Source organism: Erythrolamprus reginae, chromosome Z (genome assembly GCF_031021105.1).
Source record: "Erythrolamprus reginae isolate rEryReg1 chromosome Z, rEryReg1.hap1, whole genome shotgun sequence".
NCBI lineage: Eukaryota > Metazoa > Chordata > Lepidosauria > Squamata > Dipsadidae > Erythrolamprus > Erythrolamprus reginae.
Window position 1 is genome coordinate 45,947,585 of NC_091963.1, and position 20,557 is coordinate 45,968,141.

Consider the following 20,557-nt stretch of genomic DNA (forward strand, 5'->3'; position numbering starts at 1 on the left):
ATGAATTCTCTGATAATTCCCTGATATTTCTGGGAACACCCTGATTAGTAACGTATTCTGTTGGCCCAGTTTTCTATCTGTTATATGGGATTAAAATATTTTTTCATTCGAGGAGTGTCAGGAGGACAGAAATGATAAATGAAGACTGTACAGTTAATAAAACCCATGAGTAACTTAGTTATTAGATTTACAACAAATGGATCAAATTCATTATCAAATTACTATTAGTAAAACTAGATCTTTTTGGATCACTTCTAGCTATTCTAATCTCGAGTAGGAAACATTGTGCACGCTACTGTTACAATGGGCATGGCCCAGAGAATATTATGAAAATATTAGTTTGAAACCAGTTGACATTCTTAGGAATGTATTGGATGAAAACTGGTAGGGATCTGATATCATAAGTCGCCTGTAGCTTTGGTAAGGCAGGAACTTTAAAAAGTTCTGCAAAGATTTGGGCAAATGGTGTAAAAAGGGGGAGGAGGGGGCTGTTGGAAAGTGACCCAAACTCTTTTCCATGCAAACATATCTGAAAGGTGTAGCTCTACTGAGTGGTTTAAGGCAGCAGTCAACTCCTATATAAAGTTGTCGTTACCCCTTTCTTCATAATAAAATAGGGCTTAAATGTAAATATATATATATATATGTAGATTGTTCTGAGTTCGGGTTTTGCCCTGTGTAATATTTTGCATATATATATATATATGACATTTTTAATCTTACTCGAATTGCCATGCTGCATAATTTTGTCTCTTTTAGTGAATGTAGAGCAAAAATAAAATAAAATACAGGAGTGTTTGAGTAACCTTTTTTGTAGTTACCAGAAAGAAAAGGAAATTGGTACTTTGAAAATTGTATAAATTTTCACATCACACCCTTGTGCATACACATGGAGAACACTTCTTGAGGCCAAAACTGTGAAAGTTTACCAATATAAATCTCTCTCTCCCTCTCTTCTCCCTCCCCCCTCAGATCAGCATATATAAGAGCATCAAAGAAAAGGAAGTAAAATATATACATTCACATCCACTCCATACTATATTGACAAAGCTACATTTTACAAGCAATAAGAGCATTGTGTCAGCGGGAAGTTACTTAGTGGTCGGTAACCAAGATTCCAAAAAGAGATATATAACTTTTAAAGACAATTCCTGTTGCACAATAACACTTCAAATGTGGTTACCTTAAATTGACAAAATAATTAATGTGCAAGGAACTTCTCACCGAGTGTGAAAGATGCAAAGGAAATGCCCATTTCCTGACGACCTTGAAGTTTGCTCCCCCTTCCTTTGGTTTTATTTCAACTATCTCCCCATACCTATCTATTAGGGGTTGAATACAGTACCTTACTGAGAATGTAGATAACATCACCACGTTTGAATGACAGCTCATCAGGAATATCACCAGCGCAGTCCCATAAACCTTGATAGAAATTAACATAATCGGTTTTTTTATTGCCTGGGGAAGAAAAAGATGAATACATTAGATTTTTGAGCCTGATTGCTGCTCTGATGAAGATTTTTTTCAGAGGCTTGAAAAAAGAAAAAAGAAGAATACATCCACCTTTGGTCCTTACTATTCTTTCCAAGTACAACAACAAAGAAAGACCCTTTTTCATTGCAAAACGTAGTTCCACACCCTCTTTGCTGCTGTTACCGTATTCATTTCCACACATAAAAAGAGAAACATTACTACTGGCATTATAAAAACATTCGGCAATAGAGAGAAATAAATGTTTCCTTAAATATTAGGGTTTGGTGGTGATGGTGGAATCTTTGAAAATTTCACTCTTTTTGAGATCTATCACAAAACTTTTGTAGATATTTCTGTCGAGAGATCCTTGCTGAAGCTGCATTTTAAAAGAAATGTATTTATGTCAGCAACAGCTGATAACATTAAGTTCTGGAAAAATATGCAACACTCTTTAGATATAAACTTATCCTTCTGAGAACATAAGCACAATGAATGTGCTATGTTCAAACTGCCATACAGATCATTAACTGATAGATTATTTTAGCACTGTTTGTTCTGTAATGCCACCATAACAGTGTAATAAATGCTTTGTCATGTGCATACCATGCTCCCAAGCATTTACTGGAGCCCAGAAGGCAACTCCACTAAAAGATGCTGGAAGCTTCTACACACATGGCAGGCGATTTCCTGTTTTCAGTTTCATAAGAAATGAATTGACTGAGTTAACCCACCAAGAATGCAGACTATCCCCAGTGAGGCAAACAGCTGTGATACCATTACACAAACCAGACTAAATGCAAATATATTCACTGTCTGCACCTTTTGATCAAAGATAAGGATCGTGCAACTGATTAGATTATATGAGAAGGTATCTTAATTTTATTAAAGAGGCAAAATATCTCTCTGCTAATAGACAAAATATTATTTTCATGTCATTTAACTCTCCACTGTTTCGTATAGCTGCACAAGATAAAAATAACTGCTACATATGGAAAAATCATTCCCATATGCAGGACAGAAATAGCATTTTAGAACCTTAGAACCTTTGGTCATATAGGCAGTACACTTGACCCATAAAATAAAAGCTAGATTTACATTTCATTACGTCTTAATGTATTGGAATGTAATATGGATTTCTTTCACTACTTCCTTCATTACGATTCATAGGGAGACATAGTGAAATGTCTCTACTTAAACACCTCAACTCTACTCCAGCAACAAATAAAATGATCAAATAACTTGATTGCATTGCTCCAAAAAGGAATGTTTTAACTGCCATTATATAGCACTAGAGGGCGCTCAGGATCAGTTGCGCAGCCATGGTTCAATTTTCACAATTATTATTTTTAGTGCAATTTGTTCAAACATATACACAGAAAAATTCATACTTTATTAGGATGCATTAGGAAATTAAAAGTAAAGTTGTTTTTTTTTTTAAACACTCTATGGAAACCAGAACATATTATGCTCCCTTCCCAACTCCCCTTCACAGATTTCAAATGGTAAAATAAAATTGGTAGGCATATTTGTACTTTCAAATAAGTTCGAGAAATTCTCTAATATCCAGTGGTTCTCAACCTACAGTTCCTCATGTTGTGGGGACCCCAACCATAAGTCTAGCAACAATTATCCCAATAGAGCTTTAAGCATACAGTGATCCCTCGATTTTCGCAGGTTCAAACTTCGCGAAACGCTATACCACGGTTTTTCAAAAAATATTAATTAAAAAATACTCCGCGGTTTTTTTTCTATACCACGGTTTTTCCCACCCAATGACGTCATACGTCATCACCAAGAGTCACTTCTCTCTCTCTTTCTCTTTCTTTCCTGTCATTCTCTGCTTCAATCATTTTCTCATTTCTTTTTTCTCCCTTTTTCTATCATTTTTCTCTCTCTCTTTACCTTCCACTCTCCCCCCTCTTGCTCTCTCTCTCTCTCTCTCTCCCTCTCTGTGAGAACGCCTGCCCCCACTTCTCCTGCAGCCCCCTCGCTGATAGCTGGGACGAAAGTGCTCTCAGCTAAGGGACTGTGAGAGGGGCGAGGCAGGCATTCTCAAAGCGCTCAGAGCGGCTACCGGCCGAATGAGGAGGATGAGAAGCCGTAGCTGCCAGCGCTGCTGCAGGAGGACCCGTGTCCGAAGAAAGCTGGTGAGAGGGGTGGATCGGGCGGGCGGGCGGTAGCGGCGAGGGGCCTGGAGGCGCTGGGGGGGCGGGGGCAGCCGACATTCAAATCAATCTTTGCCGGCCTCCGCACTTTTGTCGCTCCCTGCCCTAATTTCAAGCCCGGCTCCTTGCGCTGCCTTGAAAAAGGGTGCGTGGGGGTAGTTTTTGGCTGTCCATAGCCAAAAATGGTGTTTTTACTTCCACACCGCTACTTCGCAGAAAATCGACTTTCGCGGGAGGTCTTGGAACGTAACCCCCGCGAAAATCGAGGGAACACTGTATTGGCAGGAGGGTTGGAGGGACATCCTTACTGAAAACGCTTAATTGATCGGATTGTAAAAATATGTTCCAAAACACCAGAATAGAAGCTTTAGTTCCTAACACCATGGGAAATTTGTCTTTCCCTATGGTCTTAGGCAACCCCTTTTTAAACAGTCGTTTGACCTCCCAAATGGGTCCCGACCCCCAGGTTGAGAACCACTGTCCTAAAAGATCCCAAAGGCTCTGCATGCAAAAGATCCCAAGATGAATCTATGACATCCCCAAGTAAAATTGACAAAGATCTCAATATGAAACTGTTTCATATAAAAGGAGGTTAAATTACCTAAGGATTCAACAACACTCTCAATCATGAACACATGGAATATCTTACCGATTTTCTAACTTAATGTTAAAAAAATAAAGACAACAAAAATGGGACAGAAACTAAGAGTAAGATGTTCAGGGGTTGTTGGAGGGTTTTTTTTGGTGTGTGTGTGTGTGTGTACACACACAAACCCACACACAAACCCACACATAACTTAACTGGTTGAGTTATCTAATTCATGAAATCATGACTGGCTCTTATTTGAAAGAGTCTCCCTACAAGCATTTATCTACGGAATCTACGGAGAGGGGCGGCATACTAACTAACTAACTAACTAACTAACTAACTAACTAACTAACTAAACAAAGAAAGAAAGAAAGAAACAAATAAAATAAAATTACATTACATTACAACAGTAACCGAAAACAATATATAATACAAATTCAATAATTAGAAAGCTAAAACCCCATAGTTTAAAAAAAACATGCACACAACATACCATACATAAACAGTATAGGCCTGGGGAAGATATTTCAGTTCCCTCATGCTTGACAGCAGAGGTGGGTTTTAAGGAGTTTGCGGAAGGCAAGGAAGGTGGGGGCAGTTCTAATCTCAGGGGGGAACTGGTTCCAGAGGGTTGGGGCCACCACAGAGAAGGCTCTTCCCCTGGGACCTGACAAACGACATTGTTTAGTCGATGGGACCCGGAGAAGGCCAACTCTGTGGGACCTAACCGGTCGCTGGGATTCGTGTGGCAGAAGGCGGTCCCGGAGATATTCTGGTCCGATGCCATGAAGGGCTTTATAGGTCAAGACCACTTTGAATTGTGACCGGAAATTGATCGGCAACCAATGCAGACTGCAGAGTGTTGGTGTAACATGGGCATACCTGGGGAAGCCTATGATTGCTCTCGCAGCTGCATTCTGCATGATCTGAAGTTTCAGAACACTTTCCAAAGGTAGCCCCAGCAGAGAGCATTAGTAAAGTGTAAGACTAGAAATGGAAATCCAGGTTTCCAGTCCATCCTGAGCTGCTCATTCTGTTATAGTTTCTTAATCTTGGCAGCCTGAAGATGTACAGTAGTCCCTCACCTATCGCTGGTGTTATGTTCCAGACCCGGCCGCGATAGGTGAAATCCGCGATGTGGAATTTATTGACTGATAGTACTTATTTAAGTATTTATATTGTAATTGTTTGGTAAGTTTTCATTGTTTTAAGTGTTTATAAACCCTTCCCACACAGTATTTATTTTAGATACAGTATTTAAATACAGTATTTACAATTTTAGATATATATTTTTTGAAAAACCTGCTGATTGAGTTCCGCGGGCTGTTTAAATCTGCCGATCGACTTCCTCAGAAACCCGCGAACCAGCGAAGATCCGCGAATGATTTTTCTCATTAATATTTCTTGAAAACCCACGATGAAGTGAAGCCGCAGTAGGTGAAGCGCGGTATAGCGAGGGACTACTGTATAGACTTCAGTTCCCAGCATGTTGGCTGGAGAATACTGGGATCTGAAGTCCACACAAACTAAAGTTGCTAAATTGAGAAACATTACTTTAGATCAATCTATCTCAGATTGGAGAGAAGAAGGAACACTATTTATGTCAGTTTCAGGTTTTGGATGAAAGGCAGAATATAAAACTAATAAAAAAAGGAGTTCCTGTTCATTGCTGGAAGGCAAAGTCAAAAGCTGACGCTGAAGCCAAAGTCTGACCGAACATAGCAGAGAATCTCCTTAATTCCAAGTTGCTTCTCTCTTTGATCAGTTTTTGCTGAATTTTTAATCCTTCTAGACTTTTGTGTTCTAAGCAGGAATGTGTGAAGGATTGGTTAAGACAGTGTTTCCCAACCTTGGCAACTTGAAGATATTTGGACTTCAACTCCCAGAATTCCCCAGGCAGTGAACGCTGGCTGGGGAATTCTGGGAGTTGAAGTCCAGATATCTCCAAGTTGCCAAGGTTGGGAAACACTGGGTTAAGAAACATTGTTGTAACCCAAGGAATCACTCTGGCCATCATGCTTATATTCTTTTCTTTCAAACCAGGACATCTAATTCATAGCACAATAATGATCCCTAGATAATGTTCCCACATTGCAAAAATATAAAATATTCTTCAGCTGTTTGTTCCTTATCTTCATTTAGCATCCAAAGTCTTCCGATTTTGATCTCCTGAGAAAGGAGTTTGCCTTTTCATTCTTTAAACTTTAAAAAAGATTCCAAGCAGCAGTTAATTCTTTTTGGAGCAACACAGTTTTTTCTTATCTCCCTCAGCCCTTCACTGGAAAAGAGCAACGGAGGGAGTCTACTAACAGATGTTTTATAACACTTCCATCTCAACTACTATGTGTCCATGAGGTAAACATAAAGAGGGACAAACAGATTTTGGGATGTGGGAAATAAGTTATGGAGAACAATTAACCAATGGAAGATCCATCTTTTGGAATGGTGGGTTTTCCATCACTAAAGGAAATAAGAGCTCCTGCTTGAGCAGGGAGTTGGAGTAGATCCAAGTTCCCTTCCAGCCCTATAATCCTTTATAGTCAATACTTTAAAAAAGAGTATTTTGATTTAGGAAATGTGGCCAAATAGTTTAGCAATAAAATCAAGATTATTCATCATTTTTCTCTATACCCTTGATGGCAAACCTAGGGCACATGTGCCACAGGTGGCACACGGAGCCATATTGCAGGGCACACGAGTCGTTTTCCTATTATTATTATTATTATTAATTAGATTTGTATGCCGCCCCTCTCTGTAGACTCGGGGCGGCTAACAACAGTGATAAAAAACAGCATGTAACAATCCAATATTAAAACAACTAAAAAAAACCCTTATTATAAAACCAAACATACATACAAACATACCATGCATAAATTGTAAAGGCCTAGGGGGAAAGAGTATCTCAGTTCCCCCATGCCTGACGTCAAAGGTGGGTTTTAAGAAGCTTACGAAAAATGAGGAGGGTGGGGGCAATTCTAATCTCTGGGGGGGACCTGGTTCCAGAGGGCCAGGGCTGCCACAGAGAAGGCTCTTCCCCTGGGACCTGTCAGATGACATTGTTTAGTTGATGGGACTCGTAGAAGGCCCACTCTGTGGGACCTAACTGGCCGCTGGGATTCATGTGGCAGAAGGTGGTCCTGGAGATAATCTGGTCCGGTGCCATGAAGGGCTTTATAGGTCATAACCAACACTTTGAATTGTGACCGGAAACTGATTGGCAACCAATGCAGACTATGTCAGCTCCAGCATGCACCAGCAGATTTTTGGCCTTGGGAAAGACCGTTTTGCCCTCTAGAAACTTCAGGGAAGCTTCCTTGAAGCCCTGAAGGCAAAAACCCCCCCACCCAACAGGTAGCAGGAGCAATCTCCATTTGCCCCCCACCTCAACAGCCCGCAAAGATGCCTGGAATCCTTGCTGCATATTCGGGGCTCCTCGGGCTGCTGAAGTGGGGGCGGGGACAGGTAGCAAGAGCTACCTCCATTCCCCAATTCCTCAGCACTCAGAGAAGCCCCAAACATGCAGCAAGGATTCCAGGCATCCTGGCTGGTGAGGAAGTGGAAGTGGCGGTGAGCCAGGTCAAGATCTCGCTGCATTACTCAAGCAGCTCCATGCCCACGTGCATTTCGCTCCCACTCCTCGTTTGCTCCCCAGACAGACGCTCCGAGATGACAGAGGCCCCCCTCGCCCTTCCTTCTTTCTTCCCTTTTGTGTCAAGACTCAAATCAAGCGATGAGGGTCCCGCTTTGTAGTGATTGAGTCGCAAACATTCGCCTGCCACGCAGCTCAGGAGGTGCTCCTCCGGGCCTTGGGATCAGAGGGTGGGAGGACGCACCTCAGTGTGCGATGTGCTCCCGTTATGGCGAGCAGCTCCGCTGGGTTGGGACACAAGGTGATATGAGGGAGATCTTCGGCAAGAAACTAACAAGTTATGCATGGTATGTTTGTTTTTTATAAATAAAGGTTTTTAGCTGTTTTATTATTGGATTGTCACATGCTGTTTTTATCATTGTTGTTAGCCGCCCCAAGTCTATGGAGAGGGGTGGCATACAAATCCAATAAATTATTATTATTATTATTATTATTATTATTATTATTATTATTATTAATTATTATTGTGGTGAGTATTTTTGTTTGGTCACCACTGGGGCGGGGGAGAAGAGGAAGTGATGGAGGAAAACCGCGGCATGTCTTTTTGTTGTTCCTTTTTTCACTGCCTTGCCTTAACTTTGGAAGCAGGAAAGGGGATCATGCTCCTGGGAAGGCATAGTGGCAGGAATCTGCCTTGAGCAAATCCAACATCTTTAGCTGTTGCACCAGCGGGAAAAAGTAGGCATCCAGTGCAAAGCTTCAGCGCATTTGCCTGGCTCAGCCCCATACATCTGCTTGCAAATGAAATCAGCTGTGCTAAAACCGCCGGAGACCCAAGCCAGAAAGCAAAGTCTCACTTATGGAACAGTGGCCTGGAATCCTTGCTATATGTTCTGGGCTTCTTGGGCTGACATGGGGAGGGAACAGAGATAGTTCCTGCTGCCCATTCCCTCCCAACCTCAGCAACCTGAGAAGCCCTGAACATGCAGCAAGGATTCCAGGCATTTTCACATGTTCCGGGCTTCTCTGGCTGCTGAGGCAGGGGAGAATGGAGATAGCTCCTGCCTCTCATTCAACCCCTTCAGCAGCCCAAGAAGCCCCAAACACATGCTCTTTTTTCCCCACTCCATAGGGTTCAGGAAGCTTCCTTGAACCCTCAGGTGTACAAAAAAACAGCACAATGGCAAACTGGAAGTGCATTTTTCCAAACTTCCAGTTTGTCCATTGGATGATTTTTTCCCCCACCTACCAGACTTCAGAAAGGCCTGTGTGCATGCATGGGGGGCAGTATGGGGTGCCCATGGGGGGGGGAGAGGGAAGGGTTGTGGGCATGTGCACTCATGCTAACCTCCCCCCACCCTTTTGATTGCCACATCAATCAAAAAAGGTTCGCCATCACTGCTCTATACAAAATACCTTGATATGCAACCAATGAGTAGCTTATTTCTTGTCATATTAAAATGACCAAAGTTTAAAATGTATTGGATACAAATGAATTAAACTTGTTCCAGAATTGATTCAGAAACTAGAGATCTAGCTCATCTATGCAATTTTATTTTCTAAGTGATTTCATCAAAGTCTCCAGTTGAGGAAAAATACTTTTTTAGGTACACATTTTTGGAATTGCTTTCTAAATGTTACTTCTGCTAATTGTAAACTCATTTCCCTTTAAACATATAAGGTTTTGATAAAAACCTGCCAAGAATTTGGGCGGAGAAAAATAACATCCTTCTCCATGGCATTTTTTGTAAGTTAACATTTCTGACATCTCTTCCCATTCTGCTTTATCATGTTCCTGAAGTCAATCCAGATGTGATGCAGAAACTCTGCAAACAGGATCTCCTGTGCATAAACATATTAATGCCATTGCTCTCTTATCAAGACCTAAATATTAGAGTAACTTTCAAGTTTCCGTCTGTCAAAAGAAAGGGACATATGATTTCTATATGTTGCTTTTTGTTAGAATTAATTAGTCTGGAAATAATTTTCAATTAGGAAAATGGATGGGGGGGAGAAGGTAATGATGCAATTCACATCCAATGAATAAATAAAAAGCAGTAGAAAACCTTGCTTAAAGATTTTGGCTTTCAAGCTCAGAAGAAAGCATAAGATGATTTAAATGACTCTTTCCTGGCATTCAGCATTCCTTCTCAAATATGGCGACATATGCCAGGAGCAAAATGCAAAGCAATTGGTAGAAAATGCTTACTTTGCATAATGAAACAAGGATTTGCATAATATGCATGCCAGGCTGCCTTCATTTAGGGAATTGGGATATGGCAAACTTAAAAGAGCACCAGACAATCACTTTAATTCAGATAGGTATCAACCTTAAATGTGATTATAAATCTAATGGCAATTATATATTCTATATTTCTATTACCATTAATGTAAAATGCAATTGGCCTGAGCCATTCAGTATGGTTTCATGTATGGAACATGCAAAATTAGAAAGAACTTCCTGGCCTAAATATTGACTAAACCGAAGGCAAAAATGTTATATAAATGCTTATTAGGAAAATAAAACCTGAGCTTTATATTCTGAATTTTATTAGTCTCCAAAGTTGTAACTAGTTAGCAGTTCAAACACAAGTGTCAAGCTCCTGTGTGGGTGTTTATGTGTGCCCATCTGGGAAGGGAGCAGAAGGGAGGGATGGTGTAGGGCAAGGTTAATTGGTACATTATGCTGCAGCTTTACGTTTAACAAGATTGCACAGAGTAAGATGCATATTGTCTACTCAGAGGTAAGTGATAGATTTTAATGAGACTTGTGGCCAGAGTAAGCAAAGTGAAACAGTCTCAGGGGCTTGAACTGAAAAAGATGGCATGTGAAGACAATATTTTTTTCCAGCATTCTAATCCAAAGACAAATTCATTTGGGAGAAGAATTTAACTTGAATACGGTATATGTTATAAGTTGCCCTGAGTCCTTGGAGAAGGGCGGCATATCAGTCCAATCAATCAATCAATCAATCAATCACAGGCGAAAAGAACAGTTTAAAAGAGGGGCGTGGGGAGAAAGATGCTAGTGGTTGGTCAATACATATAGGTGTGTACACACACCTATGCAGATTTTCAATTATTCAGGTCTTGGTTGTCTCAAAGGTGGTTTTTTATAAGAGGCAACTGGACTTCTTCATTTTTATTTGAAGACATTTTGCTTCTCATAACAAGAAGTTTCTTCAGCTTCCCCACCATCCAGTGAAGAGCCGAAGAAGCTTCTTGGATGAGAAGTGAAATGTCTTCAAAGAAAAACAAAAAAAGTCCAGTTGCCTCTTTAAAAAGCACTTTTGGGATACATAAACACACACACACACACTCATGCAAACATTTTTTATTTATTTATTTATTTATGTATGTATGTATGTATGTATGTATGTATGTATGTATGTATGTATGTATGTATGTATTTATTTATTTATTTATTTATTTATTTATTGGATTTGTATGCCGCCCCTCTCAGTAGACTCGGGGCGGCTAACAACAGTAATAAAAAACATCATGCAAATCCAATACTAAAAACAACTAAAAAACCCTTATTATAAAACTAAACATCCATACAAACAAACATACCATGCATAAATTATAAAGGTCTAGGGCGAAAGAATGTCTCAATTCCCCCATGACTGACGACAGAGGTGGGTTTTAAGTAGCTTACGAAAGGCAAGGAGGGTGGGGGCAAATCTAATCTCTGGGGGGAGTTGATTCCAGAGGGTCAGGGCCACCACAGAGAAGGCTTTTCCCCTGGGCCCCGCCAAGCAACATTGTTTTGTTGACGGGACCCAGAGAAGGCCCACTCTGTGGGACCTAACCGGTCGCTGGGATTCGTGTGGCAGAAGGCGGTCTCGTAGATACCCTGGTCCGGTGTCATGAAGGGCTTTATACATATAAACATCATGGGAAAACACAATGGAGAGTTTAATAATTAATTTACCTTAAGGGTGAAACTATTATTCTAAAACAAGTACTTTGTTTATTCTCTTCCTTCATTTTTAAATTTTTATTTTATATTTATTATATTAAATTCAAATCTCGAAGCAATTACCGTATTTTCGGAGTATAAGACACATCAGAGTATAAGACACACCTTAGTTTTGGGGGAGGAAAAGGCCTCTGCCTCCCAGCAATTTGCCAAACATTTGCCTAGCACAGACAACATAGACTGTTTGCTTTATATTTCTGTGCGTGTGTGCCTGTCCCATAGAAATAACAAAGAATTGGAGAAATAAACATTGTGGCAGTATATTAGCATCAGAAAGTTTTCTTAACTGTAATCACACTAACTCCTCCCAATTATTTAAATAATTCTACTCCAAACATGACTAAGTCAGGGTTTAACTCAGCTGCCTTATCTTAATACTAATACTTAATACTAATACCTAATGCTTAATACTAAAACAGGACATTTCAGATTATACTTTTACAGATCTTTAAAATTGGTGTGGCTTTCTGGAAATATTCTCTGCTGTTTAAAAGAAGATACAATAGCACTGGGCCTCTTCAGGTCAAGCATTTATTTTAAAAAGCTTTTTCGTTTTATTCAGTCTTTAAAAAATAAGTCTAATAATTTGAACATTCTATAGGCATTTATTGTTATTAACTTATCTCCTTGCAACAAAAAACAAACATCCAGTTTCAGCATAGTCTGATTAGCACAAGAAAATAAAATCCTGTCTTTGCCTCTCCCTACAGCAATTTGCCAGCTTTAGTTTCGCTTTCATTTTAGCAGGTGGGCTTGCCAGCAACTTCAATCAATCAGCTGAGTGTGGGGAGGTAGATAACCAGTGCCTTGTGCTAATCAGGTTCTGCTGCTGTTTGCTGTAAGGAGGTAAATTGCTGGCAGCAGATACTAAAGAGTTTGGGTGGCTGGGTGGGGCTACATTCGGTGTATAAGACACACCCAAATTTTCACCCTCTTTTGAGGGGTAAGAAGGTGCCTCTTATACTCCGAAAAACACAGTAGTAATTTTTGTGACCATAACATTTGAAAGCGTAATTAATATTAATTGAATATATTTTTCTTACATTCTCTTATCTATATTTAATAATCTAAGGTGCCTATAGTGTATGATCTAATACTAAGAATTTAATATATTATACATTATAAGAGAATGGAATATGACTTAAAACACAGCTATATTGATATTTCTAACTGAACATCACACAGAGCCCCTCTATGAGTGAGATAGGCAGATTATTATTATTATTATTATTATTATTATTATTATTATTATTATTTATTAGATTTGTATGCCGCCCCTCTCCGAAGACTCGGGGCGGCTTCTAAATGTGACAAATACATGAAATAAAATATAGATATAGCTTTAGTTTCTACAAATGTTATTAGTTTATTCATTGTTCAATCTTTTAAAAAATATTGATTAGCACTGATATATTTTGAATTTTACTTTTTCATGTCTTCTGGCTATATATTATATGTATGTATATGTACAATTCAGATGCTCAAATGGAAGCTAGTGTATTTATTTTGTATTTTGTTGTGAGCCGCTCCGAGTCTTCGGAGAGGGATGGCATACAAGTCTAATAAATAATAATAATAATAATAATAATAATAATAATAATAATAATAATAATAATAATAATAATAATTTTGTGTGGACAATTTTAATGTAAAAAAAATCACATTCTTAAATAAAGTTAGAATGGGTTCATCTGATATAATTCCAAGAAATCTCCTCCCACCCAACAGAAAAGGAAAAGGAAGAAAATATTTATTAATTCGCTGCTCTTCAGAGTAAAACATTATATATTTAGATGTTTGGATGCAGAGGTTATTTGAAATATTCAAACTATTGCCCAAAGTGAATTTCATCTTGGGAAATAATTATTATGATATTCTCAAGAATATGGTATTGTTTTCATTTGAATTTAAAAGTCAGCTCATATTTTATAATACAGATAAAGTCACTCCTTCAACATCGTGTGCTGGAAAATTAAGCTTGATTGTATATTATTTTTGTACAGCAGCTGTAATTCGCATAATATTTGGACAAATGTCAGTCCCCAGATGTTAGAGAAATGGGCACTCTGGAATGTTTGTGGAGCTTCTGATATGGTGACTCAACATTTTAAAGTTTTACACTGGATAAGGAATTAGAAAAGTTGGAAGGAATCCAACTACAGTTATCTTATCACAGCTGCAGTAACTTGAGAAATGCTGAAATGTACACTAATTTCAAACAAGGTCAGCAATCTTTTCAGGCATTGTATAATTTCATGTTATGGTATAAATGCTAAAGCATAAGCATTAAAAAGTCTCTTTTTATTTTAGGAAACCAAGGTCTTATCAGATTGCATATTTTCTTACCTGAAAATTGATAAGAGAAACAGAGAAACAGACAGTCTCATTGGATTTTGGTCATTTTATGACGGCAATCTAGAGAGGATATGGTGCCAATGGGCATCATACTTCTTCTCCTTACAATTTCATTGTTAAAATAATAACAACCAATTCTTTGCTTCCATGTATATAAACTACCGTATTTTTCACATCATAAGACATACTTCCCCACCCCAAAACCACCATAGTCTGAATAAACATAAAAATGGGTATTGATAAGATACACTGGGATCCAACACTTACTGTTTGTTAACTGAACATGAAATTATTTTCCCTAAAAAAACACAGCAATTATTTGGGCAACATTGTGGTTTCTAAAAGAAAGGCTTTGCACATTTTTCTTGCTAATAGCTAATTATTAACAAAACATTTAAATAAGAAAGAAAAAGAACAAAAAGTCAAATTAAAATAGTAGCAAACCTATTTTTTTCAACGTGCAACAGTACAAAATCTATACTAAATCTGCAAGTATTCCAAAGTCCATTCTGAACAAGTAGAGCAATGGAAAAAAAAAGCCAAAAGAAGACTTAAGGCTTGGAAAACATTCTTTGCAGAGAGTAACAATGAAAGATCTTGCAAGCAGATAAGAGCTGGGAACATTGTTAGCACCTGCTTAGAGCTGGAAACAAACATTTGAAGCAAGTAGAGCAATGAAAAAACACCTGCAAAAACTTAGGGCTTGGAAAACGTTCTTCTCAGAGAGAAACACTGAAAGAGCCTGCAAGGTAAGAGCTGGGAAGATAGCAGCTAGTTAGGACTGCGGGGAAGGGGGGGGGTGTTGAAAAAAGCTACATTCAGAGTAGCTTAGGGAGCTTTCCTCTTAGGGAGGAAAAGGATGTATCTTATACTCCGAAAAATATGGTATATAAAGATCTGGTATTTTAAATCTGTAGATTTTTGTATGCTATACTGATTGCTATATTATGGCAGAATATGTCTGCAAAATTCAAATGTAAAAAAAATATAATGAAGATTGTTTAAAACAAACCAATTGAAAGTAACAAATTGCATTTACGTTTGAGCTTGCTAAATATATTATAACACCATTTATCAAGATTTACTTGCTGAAGATTGTTGAGTTTGAAATTTATCAGGATTAACCTTATGAGTAACAGAGAAATCCTAGAAGCTACAGACTATAGCCTAACACTATCTTCCTATGAAAGAATGATGTACACTGTTTACTAGTTCATCCTTATGGTTCACTGACGTTCCAATCCTACACAGACTAAGACCTACTGAAATCAAGGCAATCCTTTAGCGGCTAAATACATGGGATCTAAACAGAAGTATTTTTGGTACTTTTTGAGGGAGGTAGTAATAATACTGTAAGGAGCATCAAAAATTCTAGGTGATGCTTAAATATTCTTTGAATGGCATTTTACTTCATTTCTGAAAAGCCTAAAGGCCTTGAAGTGGAGCCCTCTAATATTGTATCCATGTAAATGCATGCCAAGTTACCAAAAAGCTTAAAGGATCCCACTTGTTAGTGGGAGTAACTATTCTATGATAAGAAAAATTACTTAATCTATTGCAGTGGTCCATTATAAGAGCAACATCTGATGACTTAAAACTTTGTTTCCTTTGCAGCAAACCTTAGCCTAAACTGTCCACAACAACCTGTTCATATAGTTTCCTGCCAGAGGCAGGAAGCCAGGCCTGTTTCCTTTCTACATGCTACAACAGGAAGGGCACAGTGAAGAAATTTCCTGAACATACTCCTCATCCACCCTTTCTCTGACAGCAGTGGAAGAATGATGTGGAGCGAGTATGACGAAAAAGATAACCTCAGGTTCATTCTTTCAGAACACAGTGACAAAGCACACCAGGCATTCAGCTGATGTCTGGGATTTGGGTGTGTTTCGATAAGGAATAAGTATTGGGTTTTCAAATCCAGAAGTCAGCCGAGTATCTAAATGGCAAAGCAAAGATTAGCATGATCTTAAGGTGCACCAGTTGCGGCCCTATCTGGACCGGGAGTCATTGCTCACAGTCACTCATGCCCTCATCACCTCGAGGTTCGACTACTGTAACGCTCTCTACATGGGGCTACCTTTGAAGAGTGTTCGGAAACTTCAGATCATGCAAAATGCAGCTGCGAGAGCAATCATGGGCTTTCCTAGGTATACCCATGTCATACCAACACTCCACAGTCTGCATTGGCTGCCGATCAGTTTCCGGTCACAATTCAAAGTGTTGGTTATGACCTATAAAGTCCTTCATGGCATCAGGCCAGAATATCTCCAAGACCGCCTTCTGCCGCACAACTCCCAGTGACCGGTTAGGTCCCACATAGTTTGTTTGTTTGTTTGTTTGTTTATTTATTTATTGGATTTGTATGCCGCCCCTCTCCAGAGACTCGGGGCGGCTAACAGCAACAATAAAACAGTGTACAATAGTAATTTGGTATTGATGATTAAAAATCTATTAATATAAAAACCAAACATACATACATACATACCATGCATAGAATTGTAAAGGCCTAGGGGGAAAGAGGATCTCAATTCCCCCATGTCTGGCGGCAGAGGTGGGTTTTAAGTTGTTCACGAAAGGCAAGAAGGGTGGGGGCAGTTCTAATCTCTGGGGGGAGTTGGTTCCAGAGGGCTGGGGCCGCCACAGAGAATAGGCGTTGATTGCTTACCTGAACGCCTCTTCTCGTACGGTGAGCGGGTACAGCAGTCACATGGGTTGCTCATGTCCAATCCGGTGGAACTGAGCCTAGTATTAAAAAAGCTTGCCGGATCCGCCCCTTCCCCAGAATTCGCGAATCCATAGACTAGGCTCAGTTGTGAAGCTCTGTAGTGTTCAACTCTCATTGTTAGAGGAAGAAAGATATAGAAAGGTAAAGAAGACACATACAAGGGCGGGAAGTGACTGCTGTACCCGCTCACCGTACGAGAAGAGGCGTTCAGGTAAGCAATCAACGCCTATTCTCCGTACTGAAGGAGCGGGTCCAGCAGTCACATGGGACATACCCAATAGATGGTCCCTAGGGTGGGATTAGATTGCTATCGTGTGAGATAACGGATTGGAGTACCCTTCTGCCGAAGGCAGCGTCCGCTGAAGCGTAAGAATCAATCTTGTAGTGCCTGATGAAGGAATTTGGCGAGGCCCAAGTGGCTGCTTTGCAGACCTCCTCCAACGGGGCTTGAGTCGCCCAAGCGGCCGAGGTGGCTGCGCTCCTGGTGGAATGCGCTGTGATGTTCCTTGGAACTGAGAGGGAGGCCGACTCATAGGCCTTAGATATAGTCCCTCTGATCCAACGGCCTATTACTGTTGAAGACACTTTAGCACCCATGACTCTGGGGTGATAGGCTATAAAAAGTGCTTCTGACCTCCGAAAGGGTCCTGTGCGTTGGATATAGATTCTCAGCGCTCTGATGAGATCCAGAGGGGCGGCATACAAATCTAAGTAATAAATAAATAAATAAATAAAATCTAATTGCCAAGGGATGGTCTCGTTGGAGGCAGAAGGAAGGTAGGACAATATCCTGAGATCTGTGGAACATGGAACTGACCTTGGGTAAGAAGGTGGGGTCCAGTCGCAAGACTACTTTGTCCTGATGAAATTGACAAAGGTCCTGCCTGATTGAGAGGGCAGCCAGCTCCGAAATGCGTCGGGCAGAGGTAATAGCCACCAGGAATGCTACCTTAAAGGATAGGTACCTGAGGGACGCCGATTTTAGGGGTTCGTAAGGTGCCTGCGTGAGGGAATGGAGAACCCGTGGCAAATCCCAGGATGGATACCTGTGGACCTTGGAAGGTCTGAGGTTGGCTATGCCCTTGAGGAATTCCTGAACTTCAGGGAAGGATCGGAGAGGCTGTCTGCGGGGACCCCCTAGGACAGATGAAATGGCTGCCAGATGACGCCGGAGGGTGCTGGTGGAAAGTCCTTTATGGAAGCCTTGCATAAGGAAGGAAATAATTCTGTGTATGGGAATGCACAGAGGGGAGAGACCTTCCTGTAGACACCACTGGTGAAACTTGGACCATGTGTGGTCGTAGATTCGATTGGTCGAACCCCTTCTGGCCTTTAAAATGACCTCCACTGAATCGGGGTCATGACCACGCAGTTCTAAGTCTCTCCTGATAACAGCCAGGCGGTGAGGTGGAACCACTCCGGGTCTGGATGGAAAGAGGCCCCCTGCCGCAGCATATCCCCCGAAACGGGGAGTCGCCAAGGGTCCTGGACGGACAGCTGTTGGAGATCTGCGAACCAGGGCCGGCGGGGCCAATGAGGGGCGATTAAGATTACTCGGGCCCTCTCGGTGAGGACCTTGTGAATCACGTCCGGGAGGATTGGAATTGGAGGAAATGCGTAGAGTAGGCCTGGAGGCCATGGACTCCGGAGGGCATTGATTGCTTCCGCTCCCGGGGATGGAAATCTGGAAAAGAAGCGAGGGAGTTGGGCGTTCGCATTGGTCGCGAAGAGATCCAGGACTGGTAGGCCGAATCTGAGGCTGATTTGATGGAACAGGTCCTGATGGAGGTTCCACTCTCCTGGGTCTATCGTTGCTCGAGATAGCCAGTCCGCCTGGACGTTGAGGCTCCCCGAGATGTGGTCGGCTAGGAGCGACTGAAGATGTTTTTCCGCCCAAAGGCCTAACTTGAGGGCCTCCCTCATGAGAGCCTTGGATCTCGTGCCCCCCTGTCTGCAGATATGGCTTTTTGTGGCAATGTTGTCGGTGAGAATGAGAACGTGCCGGTTGGGAATGCGAGGAGAGAAATGTTTCAGAGCCAGGGAAACGGCTCTTAACTCTAGCCAATTGATTGGCCTGGAAGCTTCCTCCGGGGACCACGTGCCCTGGGCTATCATCCCCTGGGCGTGGGCGCCCCATCCCGATAGACTGGCATCTGTGGTGATGACAAATTGATCCGGGCACCTGAACGGGGATCCTTTGTCCATGGCCGGAGACTTCCACCACTTGAAGGATCTGCGAACACTTGGCGGGATGACAATGCGCCGATTTGAGTTGCTGTGCCCCGATCTCTGAAAGGGTAATAGGAGCCACTGGAGTTCCCTAGCATGAAGGCGAGCCCAGGGAATAATGCCTATGCATGACACCATCTTCCCCAAAAGGGAAGACAGAGTTACTATGGATACTGAAGAATTAGATAAAAAGTTAGAAATTAACTCCCCTATACTGAGTTTTCTCTCGGGAGAGAGAAAAACCTGGGAGGATTCTGAATCGATAATGGAACCCAGGTGAGAAATGGATGTGGAAGGTTGGAGGTGGCTTTTTTCAAAGTTGATGGAAAAGCCATGGTCCTGAAGGACTGACATGGTGATAGAAAGGTCTGTTTTCACTTTCTCTAGGGAGTTCCCATGAATCAAAATATCATCAAGATAACATAAAATGTGAATGGGAGACGCCCGGATATAGGCCGCCAGGGACCCCAAGAGCTTTGTAAAGACCCGAGGGGCCGAGGAAAGGCCAAATGGCATCGCCCTATACTGGAAGTGCCTGCCTTGAAAGGAAAAACGTAAAAATTTTCTGTGGCATTTGGCTATAGGAATGTGGAGGTAGGCCTCAGTGAGGTCTAAGGAGACCATGAAATCTCCCGTGTGAATGGCGGCCAGAATAGAAGATAAGGAGTGCATCTTAAACTTCCTATATTTGATGAATAGGTTTAGTTTCTTTAAATCCAAAATAGCTCTCCAACCTCCGGATGACTTTGTAACCATAAATAGGATGGAGTAAAAACCTTGGCCCTTCTGACCGGAAGGAACCGGTTGAATGGCTCTGATGGACAATAGATGAGAAATGGCCTCCTCCATACGGTTACAATCTGAGGAGGACCTGGGAGAAGGGCAGGAAATAAAACGTTTAGGGGGAGGAGAAATAAATTCTAAAAGAAGGCCTGTTTGAACAGTGTCAATGACCCAGGGGTCCTTGGAGGTGAGACGCCAATTAGAGGCGAAATGGGCTAGGCGACCCCCTATGGGAATAGAGGAGAGATTACCATCTAGGTTTTTTTGAAGCCCTGTTAGAGGAAGCTCCCCTTTGGAAGCGAAAACCTCTACCCCTGGAGTTCCTACCTTGGGAACGAAAGCGGGGGGAATACTGACCTGGAGATCTCTGATAGGAAGCCGTTTGATCTTGCTGGCGCCCTGGGCGACGAAAGGACTGCGTTTTGGTAGCCTTTTTTGTGGTTGGACCCAAAACCTTCTTCTTGTCCGTGGTTTCCGTGAGGAGTGGATCCAGAAGATCACCGAAGAGAAGGTCGCGCTTTAAGGGTCCCTGGGATAATTGCCACTTCTGGCGTACTCCCGCTTGCCAAGGGCGAATCCATAGGAGTCTTCTTGCCGTTGTAGAAGCTGCAATAGACTTAGCAGAAAATCTAGTAGATTGCAAGGTGGCATCAGCCACGTACTGGGC

At 41.3% G+C, this 20,557-nt stretch overlaps 1 protein-coding gene across 2 annotated transcripts in view; it reads right to left on the reverse strand.

Moving 5' to 3' along the window:
• Positions 1 to 20,557, reverse strand: part of SKAP2 (src kinase associated phosphoprotein 2) — a 182,048-nt gene that overhangs the window by 20,865 nt on the left and 140,626 nt on the right. For both annotated transcript variants that reach the window (XM_070729376.1, XM_070729377.1), the window contains exon 11: positions 1,346 to 1,458. In XM_070729376.1, coding sequence (XP_070585477.1) covers positions 1,346 to 1,458 — 113 coding nt within the window. The remainder of the gene's footprint in view (positions 1 to 1,345; positions 1,459 to 20,557) is intronic.